The sequence below is a fragment of the Dysidea avara genome, chromosome 12 (genome assembly GCF_963678975.1).
Source record: "Dysidea avara chromosome 12, odDysAvar1.4, whole genome shotgun sequence".
NCBI classification, from domain to species: domain Eukaryota; kingdom Metazoa; phylum Porifera; class Demospongiae; order Dictyoceratida; family Dysideidae; genus Dysidea; species Dysidea avara.
This window is the reverse complement of record NC_089283.1, coordinates 4,262,546-4,281,550: the sequence shown is the minus strand read 5'-3', so window position 1 is coordinate 4,281,550 and position 19,005 is coordinate 4,262,546. Positions and strand designations below refer to the sequence as shown.

The 19,005-nt window shown below is 37.6% G+C and overlaps 1 protein-coding gene across 5 annotated transcripts; it reads right to left on the bottom strand.

The window, feature by feature from the left end:
• Positions 1–616: 616 nt before the first annotated feature.
• Positions 617–18,757, bottom strand: LOC136240136 (serine/threonine-protein kinase TAO3-like). Of its 5 annotated transcripts, none has more exons than XM_066031010.1 (8): positions 18,699–18,757; positions 2,327–5,888; positions 2,206–2,271; positions 1,453–2,153; positions 1,210–1,392; positions 997–1,160; positions 866–951; positions 617–780 (listed from the first exon to the last, which is right to left on the bottom strand). In XM_066031010.1, the coding sequence occupies exons 2-8, from the start codon at positions 5,877–5,879 to the stop codon at positions 638–640; spliced, it is 4,896 nt and encodes a 1,631-aa protein (XP_065887082.1). In that variant the 5' UTR covers positions 5,880–5,888; positions 18,699–18,757; the 3' UTR covers positions 617–637. The 5 variants fall into 5 exon arrangements, with proteins under 5 accessions (XP_065887082.1, XP_065887084.1, XP_065887085.1 ...); XM_066031012.1 differs by lacking the exon at positions 18,699–18,757 and adding an exon at positions 18,418–18,445; XM_066031013.1 differs by lacking the exon at positions 18,699–18,757 and adding an exon at positions 15,090–15,200 and having other exon boundaries at positions 617–820.
• Positions 18,758–19,005: the final 248 nt, after the last annotated feature.

The following is a 19,005-nucleotide window of genomic DNA, read 5'->3' as shown; positions in this document are numbered from 1 at the left end:
AATTATAATTGTAAGTGCTATTGCAGATAGCCATAGCTAGTTTAATGCACATGGTGTAATACTTTCATGTTAACTATTTTCATGAAATGCAGGATAAAGTTCACACCTTTATCATTTTAAAAAAAAATTCAAAGCAGCTGTAATGGACACAGTCACCATTCTACAATATAGTGCAAAAGGAAAAATTGTGAAGAATTTGACACTTCGCATTGCGATTTGTGTTGAAACTCAAAATTTTGCTTTTAATTCAATATTGGAGCATTTTGTTAAAATTTTACTTACCAAAATTTTTGACATCCTAGGTCAAAATATTTGTGCTACGTATATGGTAATTAGAGCAACTGACTGAATCTATATGAAGTGGTCTGGCTTCCCTAGATAAAAGTAGCTCACAGTTAGATCTGTAATATATAGAAATTACATCAACTGGGCTAAAAGCAATACTCTTCAGTGCTTACATCAGTTACCTGCAGCTTGGGGTCTTATGTAGTTTTGGGACCGTATATACCCTGGGGTCCGATAGGCAGCTACTTAACCTAAGGCTGGCCCTTTGTACATCAAGATCATTAAAGTCAGTATTAATAATTATCAGCATAAGTTTTAATATTGTGGTTACTGAATTGATAAGAATTAATGATCACAAAGTATTATAGTATTTCAAAGAATACAACATTATTAGCATTACTAGCAAAATGTACCTAAGTACAAGTAATACCATAAATGATCTAGTTATGCCGCTGTTTTGTAGCAAGAGTAGAAGTTTATGCAAGACTATCAATCCTATGTGTGTATTAATAATAATCCATTTCACGTTGTTCTGCTATGACATGGCACTGTTACAATATACACTGTATGTGACTATTACCTTGAACTGCATCATAGATGCCTTTTTCTACAATGAAAGGAATCATACAGGAATCTCCATATTTCTTGCGAAGGCAAACCGACACTCTACAGTGAAATAGTTATCACTGTACAGTAAGTTAGTTAACTTACGAATCTGTGACACTTCTTGTAAGTCGTTCAACTCCTTCAAACACAAAAAAGCAAGTTAGATCAGCTTTGGCCCGGGGTTGAAGACATGTGAACTTAAATGAGGATCTCATAGGATCAGCTGTCCATTGGGAGGAAGGGTTTCTATTTTTTTCTATAGTGTGTACCTATACATGTATTAACAGTATAGAATTGCACAATACAGCAACACTATACCTCACTGATGTCATTCATTTGAGTCACACTCCAACCAGATAAACAGTCACACTCACTAGAGCCACTACAAGGGAGTACACACTTCAGTTCAGTACCATCACCATCAACCATTAATTCTGTCCCCACAATTTCTGGATATGTTCCATTATCTTCATAGTAAGCTTTCCTGTATAGCGTCTTTACCTGTGCATACACACACACACACACACGTGAATAATACATATCCGATGAACATGAAGGTACCTTGTATAATTCTGTAGGTATATTGTGTGAGTAAACAATATCAGCTCTAAAACTGTTTGGCAATTGCCCACGAGGCCAGAATAATTTAGCAAGGTACCGAGCTGGTGGCAGTTTTGGTGCGCTAAGTGCTTGAACATCTTCGGGAGCTTCATGAAATTCATCATCGGATTCAACATCTTCCACATATACATGCTGAGCTCCCTCATCATCTAAAGTGTGTTTAGTGCTAGCAGCAATGGCAACTATTGAAAATGTGTTCAGTCCAGTCCATCCTTGTTCATTGTCAATTTCATACTGACCCAGAGAATAAGTAAATTTGTACCTGGGACCTTCACAATCCTCACATGTTAGGAACCTCATCATGGAGTGGTGTTGGGGACTAGTCAACACTGCTGAATGAGGTACTACCACTGTTAAGCTTCTCTTCAACACCACATTACTACCACTACCCAGCCACACTACTGCACTTCTTAGCTTACAATCTTCAGGTAGATCAAATGGTCCACTTGTTGTGGCTCCCATGTAAACTGTAACCTTCTCACCATCATCAATAGCATTAGGAGGAACCACTATTGATACTTTGTGGACTGGAGACTGAAATGTTCCTCCTTTGTGGTCAAATTGTTTAGTGTGGATGGGTCCAATGAAGTCCAAGTTAGCAGGTGTATTAGCAGCATCTTGAATATTGTCTGAAACATTTTCTGTTGAGCAAACTAGTCAAACACTGCATGTATTAAAGACACTAATACAAACCTTGCAAAATCGATTGCTCTTCTTGAGAGAATGAGTAACTGTTTGTTCTCTTTATCGGTAGATTACCTAATATGCAGTACTTAAACTTTAAGTGCAGGTTGGAACATAAGAATTTACTCACCATATAAACTTAAGGCGGGTATTAAAGTACCACACTGAGAATTGTCAGTTGCAATATCCACAGTAACCTTCTCAGATCCTCCAATCAGGAGTAGTTCTAGTGTGGGAGTCACTACCACAGCTGAACAATGTTGACACTCTACAGCTTCACTCATCTTCCTCCATGTGTCTAAATCTGTTGTGTCCTTCGTTAGAACACAAGTCACATCATCTTCACTATCGCTAAAGCTGGCAATGATCATCAGCTCTCCAGCTACTTCTACTGCACCGAATGGATGGAGATCTCCATCTACTTCATCTACTAATAATGGTACTTCTATCCAAACTATGACACCTGAGTTCACCATCATTTCAGAAATTAATTTGTTGCAGTTGCTCCTCAAAATGTTGTCATCTCCAATGACGTATATATCATCTCCAACTATACTACAAGCTAAAATTGTAGATAAATTAGGGCTACTGTTCTCTGGTAATGTATACCATTCTCCTTTGGTTGTGTCAAGAATCTCCACCACATTCACAGCTTCTAATAAACTGGATCCTTCTTTACAGGCATATCCTCCACAAACAATCATCCACCTCTCACCATAACAACACACACATGGCAATATCCGAGGAGTTGGGACAGGTTCACTGAACTTCTTCCATTGCTCATCTGATCCTTCCTCACACAACACATACACATTCCCAGTCAGAGTGTTCCCTTCAGCTCCACTGACCAGTAAACACTGACCATTCACACTGGCTACACCTCCCAACACTACTGGACTAACTATAGAATCACACCTACACTTTGTTGTGTGGAAACAAAACACTTCATTGCATCTCAAAGATTTGAGGTATAAATCCAAGTGTTCACCCTGGGGGGTAATCTCCTGGTATCCTCCAGTTACAAACACCTTATCTTTAATAGCAACAGCACTAGCTCTGATTTTTTTTGAAGGTAGTAATACATAAGGATGCCAGTGAGTGTCGAAAAAATATTGTGAAGACTGTCCCTCAAAACTTTTCTCTTCCAGTTGCTCAATATACTTCATTTTTTCTTTGATAGTAACTTCCTGATGTTTAATCTGTCTTTTCAGTAACTTCTGAGTTTTGACAGAATTCTTTAGCTCATCATCTAGTTTCTTAAACTTCTCATCTGTATTCTTCATCAAATGATTCTTAAATTGAGCTTTTTCCTCCAACAATGTGCTAACTTCACTATGTCCAGTTTGTAACTTAACAGTTTCAATGTCTCCCTTTAAGCCTTCTATTGTTCGTGCACACTGGGCATGAATTTTGTTTATTTCATCTGCATGCTCTTTCTTAAGCAACTGCAACTCTTCTTCTTTTCGTTTTAAAGACTCTTCTTTATTTTTAAAATCCTTCTCAAGACTTTTGTACAACCTACTATTATTCTCTATTTGCTTGTTTTGGGCAGCATTGCCACCTTCTAAACATTTTATCTTCTCTTCTCTGGCATATAATGATTCCTGCAGCTCATTGCAAGAGGACTCTAGAGTGCTCAACCGATATGATTTCTCTTCAAGCTGTTGTTTTTGTAGAGTTAATTTCTTTTTCAAGTCCGACATCTGAGCTTCCTGAGTCTTCAAAGTTTTGGCATATGGTGCCAGTTGCTGCTGTAGTATTTGATGATCTTTCTCATTTATATCTTGTATCTCTAAAATCTTCTGGAGTAATTGTGATTCTTGGTTACTGCCTTGTACTGCTCCAGATGGAGACTGACTGGCTTCTGTTTGTTGGTAATTTCTGCATGTAGACTGTAACCTCTTATAGTTTTGTTGTATTTTAGTGTACTGCAAAAGAGAGTTGTCTAATTTACTTTCTTTTTCTTTCAACTTCTTTTCTAAACCCATCACCGTACTCTCTATTGTAGTGCATTTTTCCTGTGTCTCACTAAGTTGCATTTCAAGAGCTTCCTTTGTCTTTGTAAGATCTACTGTAGTTGCTACTAACCCCTCTCGTTCCTGGTTTAAATGATCAATTGTGTTGTTCCGTTTTTGCAATTCATCTTCCATGTTAGCTAGCTTTTGCTGTTCATCTTTTATTTTTGTAATAAGTCCTTCATTTTCTTGCTGTAATTTTGTACGCTTTAAATTACATGCCTTTATTTCTTCTTGCTTTGTTTTTGCATCTTCTCTTGACTTATTTAATTCTGTTTGTAAAGATTCATTCTCTTTTTGCAGTTTTTGTAATTTATCTTCCAAATTTGTTACTTTGATTCCTTCATCCTTCAACTTGGTATTCAATTGTTGATTCTCTTGCTGTAGTTCTATGCACTTTAAATTGACTGCATTGACCTCTTCTTTCTTTGTATTTACTTCTTCTCTCAACCTGTCCCTTTGACTTTTGTAAGTCATATTTAGTGATTTATTAACTTCTGTTTGTTCAGTTAATGCTTTTTGCAAAGACGCTTTGTCTTGTTTAAGACTACATTGCACTTCTTCTGTTTGCTCCAACTTGTTTTTGACAGCTTCAAATTCCTGTTGTAGTGTTGCCACATACTCATCTTTTTTTGCAAGTGAATCTTTGTTTGCATCTTTCTCATGATTTAGTTGTGTGATTAGCTTATCTTTCTCTTGAATTTGACTTTCTTGTGATTGAAGCTTTCTTAACAGAGACAGCATGTCAAGTTTGTACTGATCAACTTTACTGTCTGGACTAGCTTCCAACACTTCAGAATACCGTTTCAATTCTTTGCTGATATCAATTGCAGTGGGCCTACTGGATGGCTCGTCTTGCAAACATTGAGTTGTAATATGCTGTAGTAAGCTACTTTTAGTAGCCACCAGGTCAACGAACTCTTTCCTCCTATTCATAGCAGAAACTCGTAGATATTGATTATTTACAGACTCCACAAATTCATCACTTGGCCGTGGAAACTTCTCAGCAATTACATGAAGAACAGTACAACCGAATGAGAATATGTCCATCTTGGAGTCATACATTGACCCATGCTTGAAAGTTTCTGGGGCCATGTGATGTACATTACCTGGTACAGCAGTTAATTTTTGTGTTCCTAAGGTTTCTAAAGCTTTAGCTTGTCCAAGATCTGCTATTTTGGCCTGTAAGTTTTCAGTTAACAAAATATTATTTGCACTCAGGTCACGATGGACCACTGGCTTCTTCTGACCATGCAGATATTGTAAACCACAAGCTACATCATAGAGGATGTGTGTCTTGATCAACAATGGTAGTTGATTGGGTTGTTCTTCAAGTAGAGTAACCAAATTCTTCCACATCATCTCCATCACTAGTATAGGAGCTTCAGATTTTTCTTTAAAATAAACTCCCAGGAACTGCACAATACTAGGATGTTTCAATGTACTCAGTGTATTGATCTCCTTAATACAAATTTCCAAGGGTCCATTTTTATTAGGAACCTGATTTAAGTAAGCGTGCATCTCCTTAGCCACACATGGTTTACCATTATACTTTGCAGCATATACAGTACCATATGATCCTCTACCAAGTTCATGAGGTGTAATGGTGAGGTGTTCAATGATAGAAAACTCAGCAGTCTCCAGTAGTTTATGTTTCCCCTTTGGCATTGCGTCTTACTGTGGGTAGTAAATATTATCATATTACTGAGTACTGTACTAATCTACTACAGTCAAGCATTCATGCTGGGCAGGTCTATTAGTGGTACTATCAGTATTACATAATTATGCAACAGTTTAAGCTATAGTTATATCACAGCATGCGCAGGAGTAGAGTGTTGACCATATTTTGGAAAACCATACATTTGGGCACATGCAAAATTTGTGGGAGTACTCAATTGAAAATATTAATAAAAAAATTAGTTTTTTGTACATTTTGATAAGGCAGCTATTAAGCTTTCTTGCTATGAAATTTCATACCCATAATTTCTTTTTCCTAGGAGATATACTCAATTATATCAGACCATGTAATAGTTCTACAATGCGTGGGACACCAATTAACTTACAAGTTGCGTGATTTATTCATTCCCAAAACTAAACATTTTTTTCTTGTCTTTAGACAATAATACAAATGATTTTATTGAGGAATAGCACAAAGAACACATGCATGGTTAAACTCTCAAGGATTTCTTTTTATCCATTTTAGATTGTAAGAATGGAAATTTTGTCAACAAAGTGATTTGTCATCAATTTGTCACACTTGATCACTATACAGTACTATAAACTGATAATGAAAAGTTTGTTATGTATTAGATACTAAATTAGCCATATCTTTGGAATGCTTCAATGTATCATCACAAAATTATAACACAAGGTAGATAACCACTCATCTCGATCAGTGCTTAATTCATTGTAGCTATAAAAAAGAAAATTGACCAATGTGCCAAGATGTATGGTTTTCCAAAATATAGGGTTACTTATAGTTATTGACACGAGTCTGAGGTGAAGCCGAGGATGAGTAATAATACCTAAGATATTCTATGACTGCTGTGATATAAGGCACTTTGATTCATATTTAGCTTGCATAAACACGTTAAGCTGATACTGCATTTTGATTGCCAACATTGCACAGTTGGTGCTGGACAATATGGTAGTTAATGCCCAAGCAATAATTATTGTCCAAGTAAATTCTTTGAAGTATGGCTTTGGCGGGATGTAATTGTCAATAATATTATGCAGTATTTGGAAAGTGCAGTGCATTTATATATTTCCAACCATTAATTTGAGAGCACATTAATTTTGTCTACCTCTCAATATGTTGATAAGTCCTAGTGTATGTTAACTTTGCTGTACATGTAGCTTTTGTCTTATCTTAATTAGTGTTGCACCGATATGCATTTTTTCACATTTACCGATACCGATTATTTGCCTATTCCTGTAACCGATATTCCAATATTTACCGATATTCTTCAATTCTTCAGAACAGGAGAGTAGGAGCAGAAAATCACCTAAAGTTTATGTGTATAAACTGCATTTGTAATATCAATTGCGTGGGCGGCAGACTTTTACCATTTTTCTATAGTTTTGCAACTAACTCCTTTCATGGAAAATGAAGCCAAGTAGTTATAAAACAACTAAGACAGCTTATCAAACAGTGTTTTTAGTGGGACTCCAGACCCTTTGTGAAGAGTGATCAACTAATTGCGTGGGCGGCCGATAAATATACACAGCCTACTATATAGCCTTGCAGCCATACTTGTGCAAACAAACAAGCCAAAACAGTTACAACCACTTACTGCTACATTCACCACCTTCTTTCTTTACTTTCACCTGTTCATTGCCGTCATTAACGATTGATTGTGGGTTTCGGTTAATCGGCAAATTATTTCCGCTTCGTAGCCGATACCGATACTTGTAAAATTAGCTAATATCGGCTGTTACCGATAATTCAACCGATTATCGGTGCAACTCTAATCTTAATACCATAGATGGCTTAACGTGTCATTGTGTATAGTCCAGGGGCTACAAAATGGTGCTAGTTGTAGCCGTTGTGAATGAATTTTGGCTAGTTGTAATGGTTGTTGGGCTAGTCGTAAATAGTCAGACTTATAAAAAGCAAGCTATACCACAGAACAATACATGTTAAATATGGTTTTGTACGTGTGCATCTTAATTCTCTTTTTACAGGGATTAGACTAAAAATCCAACCTGTTTTCCAAAAGTTTCTTCACCATATGATTAAAGATTTCCTTACAATCCAACCTATCATAGTTACTTTTTACTATTGAATTAAAATCTTTCAACAACTATAATGTACTGCATAATGATTTTAAAGTTTGTCCACTTCAGTTTATCATTTCCTTAAAAGTACTTCTAGATCTCAGTAATTTCTTGCAAATTGCTTTCAGATCCAATCTAGGAGGACAAAGGTAAGTCCACGATGCATGCATTGTTGTACTGCGGTATGCCAAAAGGCACCTGTTGAGCTGAAGTGACATCGAACAGTAAAAATATAGCCCGTAGCTTTAGCCATTATTAAGTTACGCTTGTCTGAAGCCATCTGCCAGGCAGTCAGTCAGTAGAAAATTCCACTATAAATAAAATGTTTAAGAAATTTGTAGCAACTTTTTGTAGTGGTTTAGGTTGTACTGAAGGCACTTTTGGGCTTAGTTATACCTAACTAACAATACTGCCAAGTTGCCATGACGGTATTAATAAGGATGGCTTTAGGGTGATATTTTTGGCCAGAAAAGCCCAAACCTTCATGATTCCTAACATACAGCATTATCATTATGATACTATATGATTAATCTGACAACCATAGCAATTGTTGCTAAGCAACAGAAATTAAAAAAATACCACTATAAAAGGCCAATCGCACTTTACAATTATTGCTTATAGTAACTGTTACTATGACGTTTACCTTAGCAATGGTTACGTAAAAGCCATTGCTAAGCAACCACATTGTTGCTATGCTATGGCACCAAACTATTTTAGCCAATCACATTAGTATACGTATATACAACATAGCCTTCTTGCTATGAAATTCCATAGCTAGCTTCTTTTTCTAGGAGATATACTCAATTATATCAGACCATGTAGTAGTTTCACAATACGTGGGACACCAATTAACTTACAAATTGGGTGATTTGTTCATTCCCAAAACCAAACATTTTCTTGTCTTTAGACAATAATACAAGCAGTTTAATTGAGGAAAAGCATAAAGAACACATGATTAAACTCTCAAGGATCTCTTTTTATCCATTTTAGAATGGATCGCTTTTTATCCCTTTTAGAATGGAAATCTTTGTCAACAAAGTGATTTCTCATCAATTTGTCACACCTAATCACTATACACTACTATAAACTGTATTAGATAGTAAATTAGCCGTATCTTTGGAATGCTTCAATGTATCATCACAAAATTTTAACACATGGTAGATAACCACTCAGTACTTCATTGTAGCTATAAAAAAGAAAATGTGCCAAAATGTATGGTTTTCCAAAATAGGGTCATAAATAGTTTGTGAATATTCAAGCATGCACTAGCTAGTTATATTATTTACGTTGCTATAATTTTTAGTTAGCTAGTTAGCTACACTACATGGCCACATTTCTATAACAGTGTATTGAAGCATATAGAGACCAGATTTGTTGTGGCATGCCCTCTTTGCTATAGAGTCATGCAGTTAAGCTTCAGCACTGGATTTTCAGCAAACCATGCATGTGTTTTGCTTGTGCAACTGATTACAATTATCCATAGCTTTAAATGACTCATCAGTTTAATATTAACACTAAATATGCAGTCAAATCATAGTTACCAATGGTAGATCCAGCATGGGGCATTTCGGGGCAACCCTCCCTAGAGGAGCCATACCCTTTTGATGAAGTCTTGTGTGATTAGGATATGTTTGGTAGTATGGCGGAACAACAATTGATGTTACAGTGCTGTATCTACCATAGCTATTTAGTACCCAATGAGCAGCCCTTATTTGAAACACCGCAATGTAAACTGCTTCCCATACAGTGCTAAGGTAGGCTGAACAAGACCAAGATATACAGCTTCTTTAGTTGATTGGAGGTAGTTGGAAAGATTTCTCTTGATGAAGTTGAGTAGTTTAAAAGTGTAAACTGACATCCCGGCTTACCTATATAGGTGTGATACTTGACAAAACAATGTCATATATAATAACACTGTGTCTAAAGCATCTAATTTCAGGGTATGGCTATCAATAAGATAGCTCGAAAGAAGTGGACTAAAGGATCTGTAGCATTGTAAACTATTTGACACATTTATCTACATTCTGCAAGCATTAGCACCATTCAGTAATCCGATTAAGGTCTTGCTGTAATATATCGGTACCTCTTGGGAAATTAATCACACGTTACAGAATACAATCATCTGTAAATAATCTTAAGTTTAAAGAAACACCAAAATCCAATGTCATTCAGTGGCGTAGCCAGACTTTTCGCCATGCCTGGGCAATGGGTGGGCAAGCCATTTCCCATGCAACACACGTACACATGTCCATCTTCATATGGACATCAATATAACATTTTAAAAATGCATTATGTATCATCCTACACTACTGTATGCAAGATGACTAATATCAACCTAATAGAAGCGAACGCCTAGCTAGCTATTGGCCTTCTAACATATTACATACATCTAGCTACATGTGTCTTAATACCAGACTACAAAGATTCTTGAATTAAAGCACGAGGCGCTCTATCACGTGATGACTATGCTCTGCCACTACAGTGTATAGCCTAGAAAAGTGGAAACAAAAAGAAAAGAATTACTGACTGAACAAGTACTCCATACCGTTTGAACTGAGCAGTGTACACACGGATAGATGGGTGCTAATTTCACAAATACCTCTAGACTGCTTTGCCTCCCGAGTTTTGACCACACCAATAGCTACCGTGATCACTTCATCCAAATGTAAACCGTCCAGCCCACTATAGTGAAACCAATTCTTTGTCCTTCACTCCTTGCCACAATGCTGCGTGGTTTTTTGTAATCACATGATCTTGCTTCTATTTATTGCCTCCTCTATTTGTGCACAATCAAGTTACTCGTAGGGAAAATCCCTTGGATAACCCCATCTCTGTTTAGCCAAAAAGAAGGAAACCATCGGCGAAAATGGCACAGTGAGTGTTGTATATTTAAGTTGTGCTATACTTATTCTTGTACAGTGGCTAGTTAAGTAACTTTAGCAAAATCTCGAGCTATCCAGCCCACGTCTTTATAATTACCCTAGGAGCTGATGGTTGGGCAAAGAAGTCTGATGCCCGGGCAATGCCCTGGCTTGCCCGGGTTTGGCTACGCCACTGATGTCATTTATGCAGATAGGGAAAAACAGTGGGACCCAATAATAATACAATAGGTCCTTGGGGAACTAGGACTTAACTCAAACCCACAGTAACACGTTGTAATCTGTTTGTTAACCAGAGTGATATCCATTCAAGCAACTGACCACCAGTGCCATAATTATTTCTTTACATGGTAATCTTTAATGAGAACTGTGTCAAAAGCTTCTTGGAAGTCAAGCATAATAGATCTATTTGTTTTTGTTGGTCAAGTACTCTCTGAACATCCTCTAATAAATTGCATTTCACATGAAAAATGTCCTTGTCTAAAACCATACTGCTGTTCACTCAGGGAAACATGCTTTCAATAAAATTTAATAGAGGTCAATGAAATTCTTCTATAGTGCTAGGTAAGAATCTTTCCCCTTTTAAAAGATAGAAACTACATTTGCCAAGAGCCAGTCATCAGGAGTAGAGTTTCTAGTTATTGATTGTGTAAAAATTACTTGGAGTATTGGTGCAATCTCTAGTGCACATGCATGTTTCAAGAACAACCGAGCACTACCAGATAACTATACCAACGCTTTTATCATGAAATGTCTAATGGTACCCAATGGAATGTACCATGAAAGTCATTCATGGGTACTATGGCATCGGCACTGCAGAGATTTCATGGGTGCAGTAGCTACGAAATGGTAAATTTCATAGAAAAAATCATGGGGATTTTCATGAGGATTTCATGGAAATTTCATATGTTGCATTTAGTACCATTGGGATCCCATCGGGTCCAGGGAATTTGTTAACATCCAAGCTTTGCAGTAAGTTGACTATGCCATCAAACATCAGACATGGAGATGTGAGGTTCCAAGTCGGCTGGTGGTAATTTGGTTAGATCCTCATTGGTGAACACTGAATAAAATTGGTTATTTAGTGCATCAGCCTTTTCAGTACGACTTTCTAAGTAGAGAAAGACTACATGGTAGAGTGTCTACACAGCACTGGTCTTGGAGAAGCAAACAGAGATGCTACAGTGTACCTGACGTCGACACAACAATAAACACAGCACAAAACACAACCACTAGACAACCATGTTATGCATACAATAATAATTATAAAAACTATACTACACAAGCTTATTTAGGTAAAAGTCCTTAATGGAGGATATGAATTCATCATAATTACAAGTAACACGTGTGACATCAGTAACAGAATTCCACCAAGAAGTGGCAGATGAACAGAAAAATTTTTTGGTAGAGGAGAGATGATAAGCTTGCAAGTTAGCAAAGCTGTCCTTGCAACATGTATGATAACTACGTATGTTGTGGTCCAAATAAGATTGGTGGCCAAACATGGCTTACTGTTATTGTGATAGTAACGAAACATGGCAAGTCTGGTCTCACCATGTTTCCAGGTGTGCCAATCAATGTAATATCATCAATACTTGTTGAACAGAGATTGATTTAAGACAAGTTCGCTGAAGTTGAGTTTGGTGTTTTCTCGCCTACTTTATTGTTTCCCAGTTTGGGGTCCTCCCTTACAATGATTTATATCAATCGTTTAAAATGTTTACAACATCGAGCTGTTTGACTATGTTTGGGTCTTCGTAAGTACGACCATGTCTCACACCTTATACCACAGGGAAGCATGATTCAATATTACTCTCTTTGTGCAATTTCAGCTGAACCATATCCCATTAGTTCCACCCATACCATTTGGTTGTCAACATCAATACATTACTCGTACTACCCAGCTATTTGCCCAGCCACCAGGATGTCATCTTTCTTATGTTCAACGTTTTTTTTAGATTTAAAGCCACTCAGTGGTGGAATGCAGTACCGAATAATATTTTGACATCTTCAACCTTCAAAGACGATCTATTTTTGTATATGTGTAAAACCTTGATTTAATGCTATGCTGTATGTGTAATTAGTTTTGTGGATGTGCTTTTAATTTTTTTACTGTGTCTGTATATGTGTAGTTGTAACTTTTTTGTACATATATGATTTATTTTTGTTTCCTCTACCAGGGAAGAATGGCATTGCCGACTGGCTTGAGGTTAAATTTAAAAATCAAATCAACACTACTTGACTGAGGGTCCCATTGTAAATGTCTGTCATGACACTAGATTTATTGACATTAAATTTCATTCTGCTTTATGCAAGCCATGCCTGGATTCTCCGTAGGTCAGAGCACAATCTTTCTTTCACAACATCATGATTTTCACTGGAACATATCAATGTAGTGTCATCAACAAATTGTAGTAATCGACTATGTGTGCCTAGCGAGGACATCTCATCAATGTATACAAGAATAGTAATGGGCTAAGTGCACTGCCCTGTGGAATTCCACACCCTTTACAGGAGACCAAGACGACATCATATCCTTATGTCGGACTCGTTGTATACGATGGGAAAGGTAATTCGTGAACCAGGTCAGTTCAATGTCATGAAAACCTAAGGTACATAGCAGCTTCAAGAGTATAACATGAACTAGTGAAATCAAATGCCTTTCTGAGATAAAAACACTGCATACAACTTGATCAGCATCTAAGGTTTGTGTTAATGAGTCCATGGCAAGTAAGAGAATCTACTCAGTAGATCTGCCTGCACGATAAGCTCCATGATATTGACTCAAGAGTTGAAACTCCTCACTCAGTTGGGAGGCAGCTAGCTTCTCTAATATCTTAGCAAGGACAACAGAAATTGGTCTAAAGTTAGAAGGATCATCAATACCACCTATACACATAGCTAGCTGGTTAGCTAGACTACTGCACAGTATAGTATAAATTATAGAGGCTTAGTAAACCACAGAAGTTTGTATTTTGCATTGTATTTGCATTTTTACTTGGTTTATTGTATTTGTTGCAGGGCCACACAGCTGAAACCAGCTGCATTAATCTTGACACGTTTTTTCTTTGTTTGTTGGTACCGCATGCAACTGTAATGTAGGCAAACATTGAATCCGTACATGATACGGTGAGAAAAAAAAGGCTGACTTTACGCTCACTGGTACAGCGGTGGCATTAAGAGCCACAAACGGCTATTACCACAGGTGAACCAAAAAAAATTAGACAAAAAAGGTACCGGTGTAAAAAAAAAATTGGGTTAAACCGGATCCCCAACCCCACTGAGTCACGGTGTGTAACCACTGAGCTACCACTGCCAGCTATCTCTGTTTTCTACATTATAAATACAAACCGCAAAGAACGTTCTATTATTGAGGAATTTAACCTAGCGTGGAGAAGAAACCAAAGCTGAACCCAACTCCAACCCTAACCCTAACCCTAACCCTAACCCTAACCCTTTCCCTAACCTAACCTGAAGTTTGCCTAGCTGTTATGCACCTATCAATGTATTGCCCCACTGCCCCCCCCCCCCCCCCGGCATATATGAGGCTATAGTGGGGATTTGACACAGCCGAATGTCAAATGCCCCATAGTAGGCAAACCTATTGTGTCAAATCCCCACCGTTGGCCCCAGTAGCAACGCGGGATTTACTCGGGATTTGACATAGCGAAGGAAGTTACAACAAAAAATATTTGGGTGCTTACTGAACGATCGTCAAATGCCCCATAGTGGGGCAGCAGTTTCGTGTCAATTCCCCCTGTAAAGCCCCACTTACGCCCGAGGGGGGGTGGTGGGGCAATACATTGATAGGTGCATTACGCATACTGATATCTTTCACTGTCTGTATGAAGGTAAGTTATACAATTACTGAGTGTGTTTCATTGTGTAGTCCATGTCGGTGACCGTGTCAAAAGCTAGTGGGTGGCTCTTATTGATACCGACCGGTCACGCCGGTGTCAATAGCTAGTGGGCGGCTCGGTCTTATTGACACCGGTATAGCGGTGGATAGACCGGGCACTCTGAAAAAAAAACAAAAAAAAACATGCGATACGGTGAAGCATCACAAGTGTATGCCTGGCCCAGCGACACTATATGATCCTGATCCACTCAGAAGTGATTTTAAAAATGTATATGTCACGCCCCCGTCGATGCCTCGCATCATGACATACGTACACTCAGCATCATGACAAAAATACGCTTGTTCACTACGTGCTGCCCTCACCTTATAATCAGTGCTAAAGAACTCCACTAAACCTCCAGGAATAGTAGAACAAAATAATTTACCAACTGCGAACCTCCAGTTAAAATTGACACTACAATTAATTATAAATAGTCACAGGACAACAGTGCATTTTATGGCCAAATATAGTGATGAACAACCAGTCCAATTAGCATGACGTAAGCGTCATGGAATGCGCGCTAACCCTAGCAACAGCAGCAGCTAGCAGGAGCAGCAGCTAGCAGGAGCAGCAGCAACCAGCACTAAGAAGCCAATAACTGCAGGCAATATAGTAACCGACAGCAGCAAGCAAATAGCAACCAACAACAAGCATCATGTGACAAAGAGTAGCAAGTAGCACCTCCAATTTTGTACCATTCACAGGGGCGGATCCAGAGTTTGGAAAGAGGGGGGCACCTTGCTGAAAAACAGTTGAAGACCAAAAAAAAAAAAAAAAAAAGGTCACAACAATAATAGCTAGTTATCTTTTACTAAATAGCTATATCACGTCTGTTATGTAAAATAAAATCCTATTTATAGCTTCATAGGTAAGCTATACACTGCCTCATGAACATTGTGACTGCTTTATTAGAGTAATCGACTGCTCTATTAGAGTATCTCGATCTTGTATGCAATTTCTTGAAGGGGGGGGGGGAATTTGCCCCAAATGCCCCATCCTGGGTCCGCCATTGATTCATATGCTGCATGATAGCTTTTTGAGCACTCTGCTTATCAGTCCTGCAAGCTTATAGGCTTTCTATTTAATTACTACTAGCTGTGGCATTGCATGTGCAAACGTTGTATTGAAATTGTTTGCAGAGTCCCCCATTCATATATAGGTCAGAAATGTAACTGGAACCAGTAGAAGAAACATCAGTGTGGTGCAGTCTGACACAAATTTCAGTCTGCCATTGTTAAGGCCACTCCAAATAAATTTCCTGTTTCCCGTCCTGACCTCAGGCATGCATATTTGCAAGTGGGCGGGCGGTCCATTTCCATTATTTCATTATGAGATTGGCAGCTTTTCAAGCCATTATTTGCCTGGCACAGCTACAAAAAGCTGCACTAAAGCATGCTCCTTCCTTTTCAAGTTGCAAAAATAACACAAACGTGAAGTTTATGGCGACTTGATAGCACTGCTGACAAGTTAGTTGACACTGTTTCAAGATGGCTTTTACTGAGTCTGTCAGTATGCAAGAATAACCGGAAAATAATGGAAGAATACGGAATAATGGAATATTTAGAGCTGACAGTAACCAGATGCGGGCGATGGACGGGAAACAGGAAATTTGTTTGGAGTGGCCTAATGATGCACAGACAATTAATATTAAGGCTGTACTGATACTCCATTATATTTGTCTATTTCCAAAGTACTTTTTCTGACAAACTGATATTAAACAAACAGATGAAGCTAAAAAGTGTATTGTAACACATGATCACTATTATGGCTGTGTGATAATTACTAACTTGTACCTACCAGTTAGTGACTGTTTTGCAAGTGTTTTTTATAACAAACTTGTCTGTACAAATGAACAGAATCACCGTAAAGCTCTAATAACAATAACAAAAGGTGGCACTAAAAGCCAGCCTTCAGTGACGAAAAAAGTTGACCAGTCTGTAATTTGAGCTCATTGATTGAATTGAATTATGATTTTATGGTTTAAATTCTAGATAGTCAGCAATTGTCGTTTTTCCCTGATTCATGAATATTTAATACATTACAATCATGCAATCAACAATATATGCAATTAATTAAGTTGAATGTACACAAAATTACAGCAATAAATACAAAAAAATGTTCTAGTATAGGAAACAAAGTCACTATATTATATATTATGATGCTTTCCTTGCTCTAAAATTTGGATTTAGCTATACGTAACAAAAAAATGAGAAAATGAAAGATGACAGAGCACACAAGTTTGCCACCTATGAATGGTATGTTAAGTTTATTCAGACTATATACAGTCACTTGGAAAACACTATGATTTATAATATGTCAAGAGTGGAGAGGATAGTGCTCTCCCCTATTATTGTCTCTTGATGTATTGCATAGGAGGCGGAAGAATGCTACAGTTGGGGGTGCCCAAAATTTATGGTGATAGTAGTAGGTGTGCAGAGCACACCAAGCATGCTAATTCTAGGGGGGTCTGGGGGCATGCCCCCCAGGACAATTTTGAATATTAGGTGTAGGAGATTGATTTTGGAGGTATTTTCGGTGGTTTTAGCTGTTAATCAAATACTAGTACTTTTATTTTAATACATGCTTGACTGTTGTATTAGGGTGACTGCTCTATTAAAGTATTTCGATAGTGATTGACAAGTTTCTGGAAGTTCACGTGACGACTGTTGCGCAATACAGCTTTGAGTTGGGGGTGCTCAGCACCCCTGAATAGTTCCGGGGGGTGCTGGAGCATCCCCTCTTCCGCCGCATATGTATTGGTGTAAATCTAGTCATAGTTGACCAATACCATTACTTGTACTGTCAATGCTAATACCGACATATTAATAGCAAAAACAACCAACCAACTTACTTTGGTTGATATTCCAATGGCAGATCCAGGATGGGGCATTTGGAGCGAAATACTAGCTACTCATTTCATTTGGCAGAAATACTATAGTTATACCCTGTCAGACCAAAATCAATCATGGAAACTGTATATTACCACCATTTATTGCAAAATCACCTAAAAAACAGCTGTCAAACTGTCACCCAATACCTTCGTACGTACTAAGCGCCTCTAAAACTAATTATCGTGTTGCTGATATTTATAAACCAATACATACACACGTGACCCTACTGTTAGCGTAACTAACCTTATGGACCAGCTGGACTGGGAATCACTTGAAAGCAGACGATTAAAATTAAGATTATCCATGATGTACAAAATTATCCACAATGAAATTGATATCCCATTTGATTTGTATACTAACTTTGCAACATATTCCAGTACAAGAAATTATCATCCTTTTAACCTCCTATCATTGCAAGCATCAAAGACCTCATATCAGTCCTCATTTTTTCCAGCAACAATTTCACTTTGGAATGATTTACCTAACCTAGCTAAAGACTCTAATTCACTTGAAGTATTTAAATCTATAATTAAATTATAATTTACTTATTGTATTGAATTATTTTTTTTTTTTGTGATTTGTCTGTACATTTTTCTTCATTTCTGAAGTTGTACAGTATAGGTAAATAAATAATAAATATATAGCCTTTTCAACCGTATGAAAGGCCATAATGACAAAAAACAACCTGCTAAAAGAGTGATCATTCCTGCTTAAGAAACGCAGCAACTAACAAGAGAATCTGCTCTCCCCAACCACTTACAACTTAGCCTGTTTGTGCCCCTCCCCTTGTCAGCTCCTGGATCCGCCCCTGTATTCTTTATCTAAAGATGCAAGGAATTGCAACACCATGCAAACACTTATATACGATTATGTAAATTGTACTTAATTACAGTATACAACTACGTACATCCATGTAGAGTCTTACTATAATAAACAAGTGCATTTATAACATGTCTGTACTCCCCATATTTTTGTCCATTATCTTTGATGTATTCCAAAACTATGCTTATACTGTACTAGTATTATTGCTTATGTACTCACGGTTAACCAAATGTAAGATTTGACACCTTTATGTTGTAAAGGAAGACGGTGGTTTGTAGGGAAACAACCTGCATTTTAGTGGTTATCTTGTATGCACAGTTTGTATTCCCCTATATGCCACACACACATATCCTGCCAGATCAACACATTTTGATTGACACTACTGTTGGGAACTAGTGAACACTGCTGAATGAGGTACTACCACTGTGCTATGTTTCTTTTCAACACCACATCACTATCACTGACTACCCAGCCACACTACTGCACTTCTTAGCTAACAATCTTCAGGTAGATCAAATGGCCCACT

Coding starts and splice junctions, on each gene's coding strand:
- LOC136240136 (XM_066031010.1), bottom strand. CDS start 5,879: ATGCCAAAGGGGAAACATAAACTACTGGAGACTGCTGAGTTTTCTATC. Junction 1,161..1,209: donor AAATGAATGACATCAGTGAG/GTATAGTGTTGC, acceptor ATACATGTATAG/GTACACACTATAGAAAAAAA. Junction 781..865: donor CATCTATGATGCAGTTCAAG/GTAATAGTCACA, acceptor ATACACACATAG/GATTGATAGTCTTGCATAAA.